The sequence below is a fragment of the Diplotaxodon limnothrissa genome, linkage group LG20 (assembly GCF_057381915.1).
Source record: "Diplotaxodon limnothrissa isolate DT_005_m linkage group LG20, D_limnothrissa_male_GT1.1, whole genome shotgun sequence".
NCBI classification, from domain to species: Eukaryota; Metazoa; Chordata; class Actinopteri; order Cichliformes; family Cichlidae; genus Diplotaxodon; species Diplotaxodon limnothrissa.
In genome coordinates this window covers 7290992-7305695 of record NC_140615.1, presented here as the reverse complement: position 1 = coordinate 7305695, position 14704 = coordinate 7290992, and the positions used below count along the sequence as shown (strand labels likewise).

General features: G+C 44.0%; 1 protein-coding gene across 4 annotated transcripts in view; it reads right to left on the bottom strand.

The window, feature by feature from the left end:
• Nucleotides 1–14704, bottom strand: part of LOC146610434 (TOX high mobility group box family member 2-like) — an 85695-nt gene that overhangs the window by 44952 nt on the left and 26039 nt on the right. For 2 of the 4 annotated variants that reach the window (XM_085344368.1, XM_085344369.1), the window contains exon 2: nucleotides 7475–7567. The exons of the other annotated variants lie outside the window; for them this stretch is intronic. In XM_085344368.1, coding sequence (XP_085200494.1) covers nucleotides 7475–7567 — 93 coding nt within the window. The remainder of the gene's footprint in view (nucleotides 1–7474; nucleotides 7568–14704) is intronic. 4 annotated transcript variants of the gene reach the window in all.

Here is a 14704-nt window from a genome sequence, read left to right as displayed (position 1 = left end):
TCTGTTTGTGAAGAGGGTGGGGTGGAGTTCAACTGCTCTGGGTGTCTGTGTAACGCCCAAACTGCTCAGTGATTAGAGAGACAAATCACCTTGTAGTAATGAAAAATGTCAAAAGCTACAAAGCATCACAACAATTTGGCTGAATTTACACAACTGGACGTAATTATGTCAAATACACAATCACATGCTTGCTAATATTAGCGGCTGCGTTTATTTCAAGTTCGGTTCATTAAGCATTTTATTACAAGCCTGTCTCTATGGGCTGCAGGAATTGTGAAAAGTACATAAGTACATTTATGTTACTACTGGGCTGCAGGGCTGCCCCATGAGCACGAGCTCTTGCTTTTCTGCCGCAGGCACAACTCTTTGCGCTCGCTGAGTGGCAGTAGCACATTCAACCGTCCGCACCGCAGCTGAGCCATTTTACTTCCTTTCAAGTGATCACTTTGCATGTAAATATATCCAAATTGGCATTATCTGTAACATAAGTGTATGGTAATTTTTGTCAGAGGATGTCAAGGTTATAAAACTCAGGATTTCAGCAGTGCAGAAGTGCATCTTGGAATCGGCTGCCTGTTAACGAGGGAGTCTTAATTGGTCACCTTCCTGTCATTATTTCACACTTGTTCCATTGTCTCATAAGCAGAAATATGTAAATGAGAAGAGCTTTATTGGAAATTTGCCTGTATGAAAATACAGTATATGTCAGCACAGAGAGTAGGAGAGACGCAAACAGCTGGCTGAACTAGCTAGAATGCAAATACGGTGCAGTGATGTCATGGATATGCTAAATAGCATATGGCATTATCTGAACTGGCTTCCCAGTGAAAGTTAATGACACTTCCAGAAAATGGTGTGAGGCAGTACATTTGTCAAAAAGAGTAAGAAACCCCCGTCACATCTGGCATGTAACTTTTATTTAGTACTAAACATTTAGCCCACATAGTAGAAATGAGCAACATATATAGGTCATGTGTCACCGGTCAGTCACAAGAATATAAATAAATAAATAAATACTGGGATATAATTAGTTTGAGGAATTTTATGCTACTTGTCTCTTTTTCCAGCTACACTTTAAAGGGAAAATGTCTCATTCAGCTGACATACTAAGCTTCCATATGCAATGCATTATATCAAATTATACATTACTAACCATGGGTACAGAATAAACTGCTCAAAACTTAATAAACTTATAGATTTACAACATTAGAACGATCTATGTCAGCTGTAAAGTTTTAATGTTGTTAAAATATGTATAAGTATAGATAACAACAAACCAATTATACAGTATAGACAAACATGAGAGATTTCCCTATTATTTCTTTCATTATGACAGGAGAACTGCATTATCATAGAACATTACGCCCACTGGGGTTTACCACCTTATTAAATATCACAGCACAACGCCAGTGGCCGCAGATACAATCAGATATCGGCGGCAACTTTGCACGTTTATGCAATCAACACCCTACAGACCTTTGTAATGTATGTAAAAGCATTCAGAAAGGAAAAACTGTATAGAACCCCCCCCCCCCCCCCCCATACATTATCATGTTAAAGAACAACCCGAAACAACTTTTTTTTTTTTTACTTTTTCAGTTAATAAAAGAGAATCTATAAGCAGAATATGTAATATTTGTGACTTTAAAAGCCTTTGCCAGTACACCAAGTCTCTAAAAATAATTCTCTCACCGAGTGGAATTAATAAGCCCAGAACAGTACACAGCTATTCTGTGAAGAAAGGGGTGTGGTGGTGGTGGTGGTGAGGGCTCATGCAATATGTATGCCTGTTTGAGCACCCTTCTTCCTCATCTTCCCCCTCTTCTCTTTATTTCTTTCTTACATCCCTCTCCCCCTCTCTCTCTCTTCCTCTCTCTCTCTCTCTCTCCCTCTCTCTCACCAGTCCTCTGTTCAATTAAGCCGTAGGAACCTGAACCTGAGACAATGTGGCTCTGGATTTGATGTTGCCCGACTTGTCAGTGCTGGTTCAAAGCCACAAAGGATGACAGACAGAAAGACTAAAAAAGTAGAGGGAAACAGATGCAGAGGAAAGACAGAAAGAAAGAAAGAAAGAAAGAAAGAAAGAAAGAAAGAAAGAAAGAAAGAAAGAAAGAAAGTGCTGTAGATTTTCAGAGTTACATAGGAGGAGGAGAGAGAAACAGCGAAGAGAAAAGACACTATAGTAACAATTCTGGTGTTGCGCCACGCCCCAAGCAAACAATGAACATAGGCAAACAATGAACATGGCACACACACACACACATACACACAAAGACACACAAAGCCCATAAAAAGCACAGCCTGAGGCCATGGCGACACATGCTCTGTTGTCGTTAGATAAGGGAAACAGGGCCTCTTCCTGGGTGTGAGAGTTTGATCCTGCGCACACAGACACACACACTAAACACACTACACCCACACGTGCATGTGCAGAGTGAGCTGCAGCACCACTAGGGTCACATCCACAACGCCGCGCATCTTATGTACCCTCACCTTTATCACCTGCATGGTTCATTTTCATATGCAAAGCTCAGGCTATGTTTATCTGAACACACTGTGCTCTGGTCAGTGGAGCACACAGAGCATGGTCAGATATTGACACAACAAGCAGCTTCTTGTATATCTCAGCTGATTTTGATGGAATTTTTTTGGGAGTTATATCTGGCTTGGTGCCATCTTACATAGTATTTGTTTACAGGACTGGAGAGCACGAATTGTTCTAGTGTTGCATTCCTCAAAGGAGAGTTTCAGAAGCATCACAAGACATGTTTGCTTACCTCTCCCACGGCTGCCGTTTAAGAAATATTTGGCTTTATTGTTACTGATTAAGCAATCCATCAACTCATAACTAGTCAAACAACACGTGCTAGTGAAACACAATGAACCCTTCCCACCAGAAGCAACTTAAACACTCACACACGTACAAACACACACACACACACACACACACACACACACACGCACACACACACGCACACACAGACACACACAAAGCTCCCATTCATCTACTCTGCAGTTGTACTGGAGCAACCACAAAACAGAAATAACAGTTAGCAGCAAAGGTGGTGAGAGGTGGGAAGGGAGATTGAGACTGCGCGGGGAGGAAGGGGTGTGGGGGGAGTGGGGAGGGTGGGGTAGGGTGGGGGTGGAGGTGGGTGGGGAGACAGGTCGGTTGATGCTAAATAAGGCTTTGTTTCCACCCTGAACTTGGGTTCACTGTGACTTGGTGAGTTTACGGCACGATAAAAATCTCAACGGCGATGATAATGTAGTTCACACCTTCTAATGGAAATATCAGGTTGACAGATTTTGAGAATATAATGAAATTTTATGTTTTGCTTCTTTTTTTCCTGTTTTCTGTTTTCAAAAGTCAGATAAGATCTTTTTTTTTTGTTCCAAATGCAGGTACACAAGGCAAAACCAAACATAAGATAACCGTGCTGTGTCAAATAGAAGCTTACAGTACCTCGTGCTTGCATTTCCACTGTTGTATCTTAAAAAAGTTCATAATGAGCTAAGCATAAGCACTGGGGAATTTCCTATTTTTAAGATGTTTTGCTCATTTTATACATACAGGAAGCTTAATTTATCTGGTTACCTCATTAGGGTCATTGCCAATGCTTTTTGTAATGTTTCGTAGGGTTAGCAAAACTATAAAGTAGTTTTTTTAAGGTTAGAAAAAGAAATAGGTAAATGTTACGTACATTCAGCTATTCAGCTTATGCTTACTGTTAGAGAAGGCTAACTCATTCTTACTGTATGGGAAATGAGGTTAACCATGATTCAGCTTTCTCTTCGGTATATCCTACGTTACCATACGTTCGTGCTAACACCCCAGCCTCTGCGTCTCTCTCTTTCTGTGCACCAGCCGCAGAGTTTCTGTGTCACAGAATTAGCGAGATTTAAACCTATGCAATGATCCGTCGTGGCCAAAAGGTATCCATCATGAGTGTGTCACTGCTTTTAAGTGGAAAATCTCATTTTAGTTCACGCTTATCTGAGAATGCGTCAGTTCTCAGAAAAACATTTTTCTTATTGTTTTGGTTTTTTGCTTATTCTCTCTCACGCCTCTCATCTGTGGTGCTTTCTTTCAGAGAAAATCATTCCTCCAGGAGTCAAGGAAGAACAAAATAGAGATAATGTTGCTACATACACTCACCCACTACATCTGTTCAACTGCTCATTAACACAAATATCCTATCAGCCGATCACACGGCAGCAACTCAAAGCATTTAGACATGTAGATGTGGTCAAAATGACCAGCTGAAGTTCAAACTGAGCATCAGAATTGGGATGAAAGGTGATTTAAGTGACTTTGAACATGGTCTGATAATTTCAGAAACATACTCAACTTTGAAGCAGATGGCCTACAGCAGCAGAAGACCACACGGTCACCTAAGAATAGGAAACTGTAGCTACAATTTGCACGGACCATTTGACAATAGAAGAGTAGACAAATATTGCCTGGTTTGTTGCCTCCAGCGGTGGTTGGCACAGAATTTGGTGTGATCATGAAAGCATGGATCCATCCTTCTTTTAATCAACTGTCCAGGCACTTTCTGAGTCTTAGTACTTACTCAGCATCAATTCACTTCCCAGTCTACATGAGTATTATTGTTTACTATGTCCTTTGGTGCAAGTTTGTAGCTCAAAAGCCAACTGATTTTCTTTATAAACAAACCCGCAAGCATTCGCTCAAAGGACCACCTTGTTCGAGGAAGCATGTTTGTACTGTGTCAACGTCATGGTCAACGTATGGTTTGTTTGTGCACCGTTGTGGTTTGCATACACTCATTGTGAGCATGAGTGTCATGGCAATTTTGGGCTTTGAATGATGTCTTTGAACTCTTCTTTTTCTAGAATGGTATTATTGTACAGTACACATCTTTAATGACATGCACAAGTTCAAACTCATTTTAGATTTTCTCTTAATTCTACAAGTATACATGCAGGCTCACATACATATATACACCCCTACTAATATTTGGTCAAATGTCCCTTAGCAAGTTGTACCTCGACCGTATGCTTTTGGTATACATCAACAAGCTTCTGTCATAATTCCGACTGGAAATTTGACCGCTCTTCTTGGCAGAGTTCATTTAAATTAGTTGGTTTCCTGTCACAGACCCAGTCTACAAATCTTCAACAGGGTTGAGGTTGGGGCCTTGGGAAAATTAGCCGTATAGTATGGGGGCTATATGTATACATTAACCCTCTGTGGTTGAGAAAAAAAATCTAATTTATAGTCAATAAAGATGTATACTGTCCACAATTATTCTGTACTGTACAATCAAAGGAACAGTTAGAAATCATCAAGAACTCATTAAAAGCCAAAAATTACCAGGACGTTCATCCTGATCATGAGTGTATGTAAACCACAACTGTATTATGGGGGACGACGAGTGTACAACAAGTCAAGCAGTTAGCAAGTCAACTACCTGGCTAACTAATGCTTGCTATCCTTTTCAGTTGCTGAAGAAGCTAGCGGTCTCTCCTGTAAAAAAACAAACAAACAAAAGAATTTTTTTTTTGCAGACTTTACAGGAGCTACTAAAAGATGTGGTCGTTATTTCAACCATGATGTGTAGTAGTTGTTTTTCGACTTCAAGCACGTTGTCATGTCCCACTAAATGCTCCATCAGAGGGTAAACATGAAAAAGACCGGCAGATCAACCTGTAACAACATGCTCAGACTCGGAGTGGCAGTTCCAACTCCAGCAGTCTTCATTTTAGCTGAAAGACAAAATTATTTAGGCTCTCACAAGTTATTTATATGATTTGTCTATCTAGAAAAGTACGCGGTTAGTATTTATAGATTTCTTATGCAAGCAGTTCAACTGCAGTTCCAACCAGTTTTGAGAAAAATAACCTTAAAGCAATACGTTAAACATTTATCCTTTTCAATGATTTCCACCCCTTGTATGAACCTTGATTAGTATCTGTCTGTCTGTTCAGTATATGTATCAGAGTGCAAAAGAGGTCACAGCCATGAAATGAGCCACGTGCAAGCGCATGTGCAGAGGTATAACAGAAGAATTCAAATGTCAGACCAAGGTGCCACCCACACGGCCTCCCTCAGCTTACTGTGGTAGCCTTCAACGGCCTGTCGGCTAACCAGTCCTGGGAAACACCTTCCTAGCATCAAGCACAACAGCATCACATGCAACTAGCAGCTAGCAGGTGCTGTAGTACTGTACTGCTATACTTAACAACGAGAGGAAAGTAGTTATCCCACCAGACTACCTGACATTCGCTGTCTGTGGTGGTGTGAATGTGTATTTGCACGTTTGTGCATGTGTGTGCACAGTATGCGTGTCCGTACAGTATGTGCATGTCACTAGGTGAGTCTTTGTCAGTGAGGTTTCTCTGGCAGCAGGAGAGGATGCAGAGCACAAGCCACTTTTAACTGACTGGGGTAAACAGTGATGAGAGAAGATAAAGGGCAGAGTGAATGTCACATTACCCCAGCCCTTTGCTTCTGCTCACCACAACATCAGATAACTGCTGCAGGAAAAAAAAAGTCTGGTTTCCTCTAGCATATAATTGGTTATCTCATTGCGATCTACTGTTCTCTTGCCTCTGCACAGAATGAAGTATAAAGAGCAAAGGGAGAAAAAAAAAGTCTAAAGTTTGACTGTTCAGTCAGTGACTAAAATAAATCATTACGAGCGTAGGAAAGGCACCAATCTATTTTCATGGTGGTTGCCACAGATTTAAACATTTAGCACAAAAAACAAATATACAAAGAGAACACCTGACAATAAGGTGGTGTTGTGTTCGCTTTCAAGCAACCTTTTAGAATAGCACAAGCAACGCAACATAGACAGGTTAACACACAGCACGTTGACTTGACTAGATAGGGAAGTAATATTGATTATCAGCAACAATATCTAACAACTTATTAGCTCAGAGTTAAGTAAACAGATAACATTTCATATGAAATGAAGCTATGCATTAAAAAAACAAGGTCTGTTAGAAAGAACTTTGGTATATTCTGTCAAAAAGACAGCTTTTGTTATAAAGAGCCTCATGAGATCTTTAAATAAAAAGTAAAGTTAAACTCTAAACATGTCAAAGGCACTTTATTTAGAGTTAATGTGTCTCTCTGGATGCGACCTGATCATAACATAACACATCACCATGTGACTTGATCATAACAACTACCGAGGCGTATTTCGCACCTTCTTCATGTTTTCACACATACCGTAATTAAGAAACTCCTGACATGATTTATAGATTCCAGTAAAATGGTTGCCTTTGAATAGAGACACTATAAATGATACATATGTGTTCACACATTTGTGTATAAAATATATATGTGAAGGTTCTCATAGGGAGCTCGACATAAATACGGAGAGCAATTTCATCTCAGCATAAAGCCTCCAGAACTGACCAGGGCCCAGGATAGAACCTTGAGGTACACTTTTCCAAATCAACCGGCTAGGGAAAAAATAAGGGGGCTTGGCTATCTCACCACAGCAGTGGGTAGTCTTTTCCTAGATGGATTGATGGCCGGAGAGGGGGCAGTGTGGAGCCTAACCCCTCGCTCACCCACACTGTACCGGGCCTGTGGTTAGAGAGAGCGAGAGAAAGAGAGAGACAGCGAACAGGAAAAAAAGAAGAGAAAGAGAAGACAAAAGCAGAGAAGGAAAGGAGATGACAGGGCTTTAGATTGCAAGGTACAAGCAGGGCATTTGTAAAGGGAACATGTCAAGCCCTCCCGCCCTCTGTCGTGAACCTTTCTCTCCTTCTCCCTTTCTCCGGTTGCCCTGCTCTTCCTCTAGTACGCCGCGCACGCGTGGAGGGGGAGTAACGACATGAGAATTACACAGTGACATGCAGCGCTGTGCTACGGGAAGAATGGAGGTTAATGAGCTGACATACCCTCCACCTCGAACACGCCTCCTCCCCATGCCAACCTCCCTGCTCTCTTTCACACGCTGACAAGCATGTACACAAAAACCCCGGCAAGACAGTGAGGAGTGAAAGCTGGCAGCGAGACAAGTTTTGGTGCACCAAAGGAATGTGGCAAGAGCGCAGTTTACACTCTCTTCACATACAGTGCACACAGCTCACAGCTGTAACTGGGTTATGAACAACTGTGAACGTGAGCTAATGTAATTTACATTAGAAATATGGCCTCAGCTAATGCAATCAAGAACTGGGAAGATGCAAGACTCGTTATGCATCAGAAATCAGAGGCATAAAAATATATGGCAAAAAGTCGCTGTTAAAATTCCTACATTTGATCATACTTGTACTGTACTATACTATAGGTGAAGGGACACCAACAGCAGAATGGAGGCAGCAAGTGAAGCAACAGGTCCACTTTGACATGCAAAATAATGTGAAATTTAAAAAAAAAGTGGAGAAATTTAGCAGCGTTGGGACTCACATATATCTGGTATTATGAGGATTCATCCTCGCCTGGCTGTGAACGTATCTACCAGCGTGTCAAGAGCATTTATTTCTTCATTCATAACCCATAAAAAGTTACGCTGCTCATATAGCTAAAAGAAACATTCAACCACAGGTTTTACCAACTTGCTAAACACTATAAAATACAAATAGATAAAACAGCCGATTTATTAAGGGACAATTGTATTTCGTGTCCAGACCACAAACCAAAGGCTATACATATCATTCTCTTACTGCAAAGAGCTCAGACTTCTGTGAATAACTGATTAGGCCTTCAGATTCTCAACCATTTCTTGGTTGTCACGTGGTGATGTGTGGGTGTATAATATGTTAAATAAAACCTCAGTGGCCTTTAAGTTGCATCACCAGAAAACCAACACGCAAAGGTGACAATTTTTACCAGATAAGAGTCCATGGGTTCTCAAGTATGCACAGACACAAATAACACAGAGGGGTAAAAAAAAAAAACAAACCAAAAAACAGCCGGCTTCAAAGGAACATTTCAGAAAAACTTTCAGCAAAGAAAAACTTAGCTGAACACCAAGTTCCTACGAGCACAGGTGAAATTCACACGACCACATCTAAAGATAGGTGCAGATGCACTGAAACACTGAAATTGTGCCAATTTTGTTTATTTTCCAAATCTGCAGTTGCCTAAACTGTGTATAGCCTGTTCATATGGCTCAATTTCATCCATCTATTGATTGGTTATAGGATGCTACCATTTAGGGATAGAGACAAAATGTCTCTGCATGCATCCTGCTGCAGTTGATGTGCCTTAATTACCTGAAACTAAATGAGTGAAAAGCACAAGAGTAACAAAACAGCGTCTAAGAAATGAAAGAACTTTAGCAAAAGCAGAAATAGAATTGATAATGATGCGGCGACACAGCTCCGCAGAGCTTGAAAACAATGGAAGATGGATGGTTAGTCATTAGCACCCATTGTGAATCTTTCGAGTGAGTAATTTGTGGGAAGGCTTGTGCATTTTTAATAGTCTTAAACTGAAGAGCCCTAAGAACACAAACTCCATGAAATAATAACAGGCATTTCACCTTAGCACTATCCGAGCCTCTCAATTATTTACCACTAATGAATTGCCTTGGGCAACATTCTTCCTAAGTACAATATCAACCATCCCAGAGAGCCAGAATCAGCTCACTCAAATACTTAAATACATTTACTCAATTATGCTCACTGTCCCCGCAATTAAAGAGCCAAGAATGTCAAGCTGTTTTCTGCTTGCTGTCTCGTATGCTCTGATTCAGCTTTGATATTTCAGCAAAACTCTTCCCCCGGATAGCAATGATTAATTGATAAAAACATTTTCAGAGAAATTGCAACAACCAGGTTCGTGGCTTTTTCTCTGTTTTTGCATCTGTGGTGTGGGTGATGCTAAAAAAAAGCATGTTAGCTGTTAGCAGCGACATATCAGAAAAGCAGGCTAGCAGACACCATCTAAAACACCAGTTGCAATGGCGTACGTATATGTAAGTGTTAGCAAGTGTTTATAAAAGCACATGCTTTATATCTGTTCACGTGGAGTGACAAACCGTGTTATGCTCTATTATTGCATTCAACATTTTTATCACCGCACGATCGGAGAAAAATCACACCCATGTTATTTCCACTATATAACAGATCAGGTCAGGCCTGACTAGCTTTAGTCAATTCCATGCTCTCCAGCTGTAAGTCTCTGGCTGTAACTACGTCAGAGAAATTAATGCGCAAAGGATCCTGTTCCTAGACAGCTGGTAGTTGTAAATTCCTATCAGGCAATTTAAAAAATGTATAAAAACAAAAAAAAAAACACCAAAAAAAAGGAGGGAGCGAGAGAGTTTGAAAGAAAACATATACAATTTTCATTTCAACTGCTTTAGGGATTAAGGCTCAGGGCTCTAGAAAAAAACTGCATTAAAATAATCCACCATTTGCATGTTTTATCTCACAAAGGAGGCTCACATAGACACACATATGCAACAACCCCCACTCTCCCTCCCTACCGCCCTTTTCCTCCTCCCCCATTCTGTTTGAGCACACACACACACGTGCGCACATACACACACACACATCACACATGTACACGCTGCCATCATTAAACACACTCACACACACATCGAGATCAACCTGCTGCCATCTGCTCCACGCGCTCTGTACAATCCTTGCAGAATACATTATTCACTACAATACATCACATCACATTCCCTCAATGTCATAGCCTTGTGCTTGAGGAAGACTCTGTGTGTGTGTGTGTGTGTTAGAGCTGGGCGATATATCGAGTTTTTAAAACATCGATATTTTTTTATACGAGATATAAGATGTGACAATATCCTTTATATCGATATAGTCTATGTTACGTTATAACTATAGTTGTGGAGCCGCAAGTTTGCCTCTCTTTCGTCCACTTTTGTCTCTACGCAACGTTACTCCGCCTCGCCTTCACTGAAGACAACTCCCCCTCCTCCCCCATCGCTTCACGTGCAGGCAGCGACAAGACGGACACGGCAAATCTCCGTTAACGAGTTACTGCGCATCGCCCCATGCGTGGGGCTGGACGGCGTCAACGTGCTAACGAGCTAAACATGCTAACGAGCTAACAGCGCTAACCCTAAAATCCTTTCATTCTCTCAAAAGTTGATAGCGCGCCTTATGTATGAATTCTGGTTGTGCTTGATGGCCGCGAACCGATTTTATGTGGTACACGGCGCTCAGCAATCTGTCACAAATGTTTGAGTACGACTTTGGTAAGCTACGGAGCTGCACCGCTTGATAGATTGTCGGCGCATTACGGCTACCGAAGAGCTTCGCGGAGTGATACGTACTGTGCTTCAACGTAATATTACCGTACTGTGTGTGTATAAGGACCATAAATGGCACCTGTAAGAGACGTGGTTATGAAGTGGATTTCAAACTCCAGGCTGTCAGTCACGCAGTAAAACTTGGAAATAGAGCTGCTGTGAAATCTGTCTGTCTTTGTTATTACGCTCAGCGTCTTTTAGTTTACATTTTGACTGCACAATTGTGAGCTCTTTGTTTAGCACAAAAACAACCTTGTTTTCTTTTATTTATGGAGCATGATTATTTAATGAATGCTCATAATTTAATTTTGAGTAATTTTTCATGTACATCTGTGCTGTATGTTAATAAAAGTGCCTGTGTGACATCTGGGACACAGCTTTGACTAAGAACTCTCTTTTTGTTCTTACTTTATGGCTTAAAAAAAATATATCGCGATATATATCTTATATCTCCATCCAGCTAAAAAATATCGAGATATGAATTTTGGGTCATATCGCCCAGCCCTAGTGTGTGTGTGTGTGTGTGTGTTGCGAGTGTGTGTGTGTGTGTGAGCATGCGCGTGTGAGAGAGAGAGAGAAGATTTGCTCTGTTATACGGTAGAGTGGTAGAGAAAATTAAAGACAGTTTTATTTGGCTTTTAGGTGAAACAAGACTGTCAGCAAAACTCGTGCAAAACTTTCTAAATTAGATGAATCAATATCCCTTCCTACTGCAAAGTGGGAAGCAGATTTATCAGTCAACCTAGACCAAAACTTCTGGTCTCAGATTTGCTTAAAAACTTTTAAATTAATTAAAAATCCCAGTCTGCAATTAATACAATACAAAATACTTCATAGAGTGCACTATACAGGTCATCGGATGTTCAAGATGGGCTTTACATCTTCCAACAACTGCTCACACTGTCAAGGCAATACACCAGACAATTACATCCACGCTCTTTGGTTCTGTCCACCAGTGCAAAAGTTTTGGCGCGAGATATGTGAAGACTTATCAAAGTGTCTGAAATGTAACATTCCAACTTCCCCCTTAGTGTGTCTACTGGGCAGCTTAGATAATGTCACTTCAGAAAAGAATATAGCCCATATGATCTTCACTGCCCTATGCATAGCCAAGAAAACAGTCCTCATGAACTGGAAAAATAAAAATAATCTTAATTCTAACCAATATAGAAATTATCTATTAGATTACATTAGTCTTGACACAGCCTCTGCCACCACATTAGATCAATTGCTCTGGGCCCCTTTTATCAGCTCCATCACCTAGTGGGGGTGGGGGGTCATAGTTTGGTCCCGCCTTCACTGTTGTGATTGGTGAGGGGGTAGGGACAGGCTTAGGGCGTCGGGGGGTTCCCCGGAGGCATCTTCCTTGGGGGGCTCAACCCGGGGTAGCGGTCACGTCCGGTTGGGGGCTCTGTTGGCTCTCAGGTGACTGTTTCCTCGCGGCTGCGTGCAGCGGGGCTAGGGGAGGGTCTGTGCTGACGGACGTGGGTTACTGACCTGGCAACCTGGCTGCCCCTGGGTGGGTCCGGGATGGGCGTGGGGTTCTGGGGGCGCTCCGTCTCTGGGCTGGGGCCCGGGCCGGGCCTCGGGGGCTTGGGTCCTGGTTGGTGTGTTGCCGGGGTTGTGGGCGGGTGGGTGCATGGGGGCCCGGCCCTGGAGCAGGGTGCCGCCGGTGCGTCGAGCCGCCTGGGGGGCTCTTCAACTGGTGGGGGGGATGGTCACATCTTGCAGGAGCTTTCTTCTCTTCAGGAACTCTCTGCAGGAGGGGGAGATACAGGAGAGGTGGAGGAAGATCTCAGCCTGGGCGTTTACCGTCTTATGTAGTCTGGAAGATGTGTGGATGGTGGGGTGGGTGCAGTTTTCTCTGTGGTGGGGTTGGGTGGACTGTCCAGGGCTCTGTGGAGCCGGGGGGCGCTACTGCACTGGGCCCCGGTCTGATGGGCCTGGGCCCCCCTTCCCTGGCGGGTCGCGGAGGGTGGGGGTGCCTACTGGGGTCAGCGGGGGAGCTGGCCCCAGGGAGGGGTTACCTGCCCCTCCCTTCCTTCCCTCCCCATCTCCAGCTGCCTCCCTCTTCCCGCTCCTCCACAACCACCCACACATGCAGGGCCTTGGAGTGGGGGTATGTCACCAGGGTGCAGAGGAGGCTACCCCCCCCCCCCCCCCCCCTGTCCCCTTCTGGCTGCCTCTGCCTCAATTTTATCCCACAACTTAGACATTCACATTATTCACACTCTCATTACACATACATATAGGATCTTGGGGGTGGGCACAATCACGGAGTCCAAATCACCATCAGGGTGTATACCTCACCCCTGACGTCGTTGCCCACCTCTCAATTTTAAATACACTTAGTCATTGAGGGCTAGCAGGAGGGACTATGCGCTTACCTGCTGCTCCTTGGCAGGTAGCTCCATGCCCTCCTGGGTTTTAATTGCACCTTAGAACACATATGCATCAACACTACAATGAGCGGGTGGAGGGAGGTTTGGAGTCTTCTCCCACCCCCATTCTCTGCGGCCTGCTGGAGCGGGAGGGCTAGTAGGAGGAGTTGGCCGTCCGACTGCGGTCTGGGGTGTGGGGCCTCCCTGCTGCTGCGGAGTCGGGGTGGTCTGCCTCTCCCCACCGCAGGGAAAAGGGTAACACCACCTGGGTCTGGGTGCAATTCCCCCCTCCAGGGGCAAGGGTACCTAGACCCGGTTTGTAGAGTACGCTTGGGGAGTGTGATTGTGTGTACAGCGTCTCTTTATGTCTGTCTCCACGTTGGTTGAGTGTGGAGTGAGTGCATATGAGAGCATGAGGGTGGGAATGGATGTTTGTGTCTGTGTGTGCCTGTATGTCTGTGTCTATATGTCAGGTTGGGTATCAGACGCCACCTCTCTGGGGACACCTCAGGCCCTCCAAGGTTTGGAGGCCTATCTCCACCCACCACCACTTCCCCTGCCGGTGGCGGACTCCCTCAGGTGTCGGTGTGTTGGTGGTTCTTTGTGTCTGGGGGTGGGCGTCCGGGTACACACCGGCTCACTCCTTGGCGGCCGCTTGTCGGGGCCTGGGGCCTGGGGCTCGCTCGGGCCCCTTTGGAGGTGGGGTGCCCCCGGCCTCTCGGCCTGGGGCTCGGTCACTCAGGCGCAGCTGGGGGCCGGCGGAGCTCACGGGCGCGTCACTGCAACTCCCCCTGACTTCTGCTCCGCGGCTGCTGGGCGAGCCCTCATCTGGGACTCTCCTCAGCTCTTACTGGAACAGTGGCGCGGCTGCCCCTCTGTTGGTCTTCCATGGTCTCTTGTGTTCTGGGGGCCTCTGGATGTCTGGAGTTTTGATCTCCTCCATACCCACTTCACACCCTGGAGGACGGGGCTGTGGCCCCCCCACACTCCCTAGCAGATCATTACATGGAGAAACCTTTGGAACGCAAGCATGCTGATCCACACAGGTATGCACACATGGGTATTCACAGACGCGGACTAAAGCTTTCTTGGCTGCTGCCTCAAAGC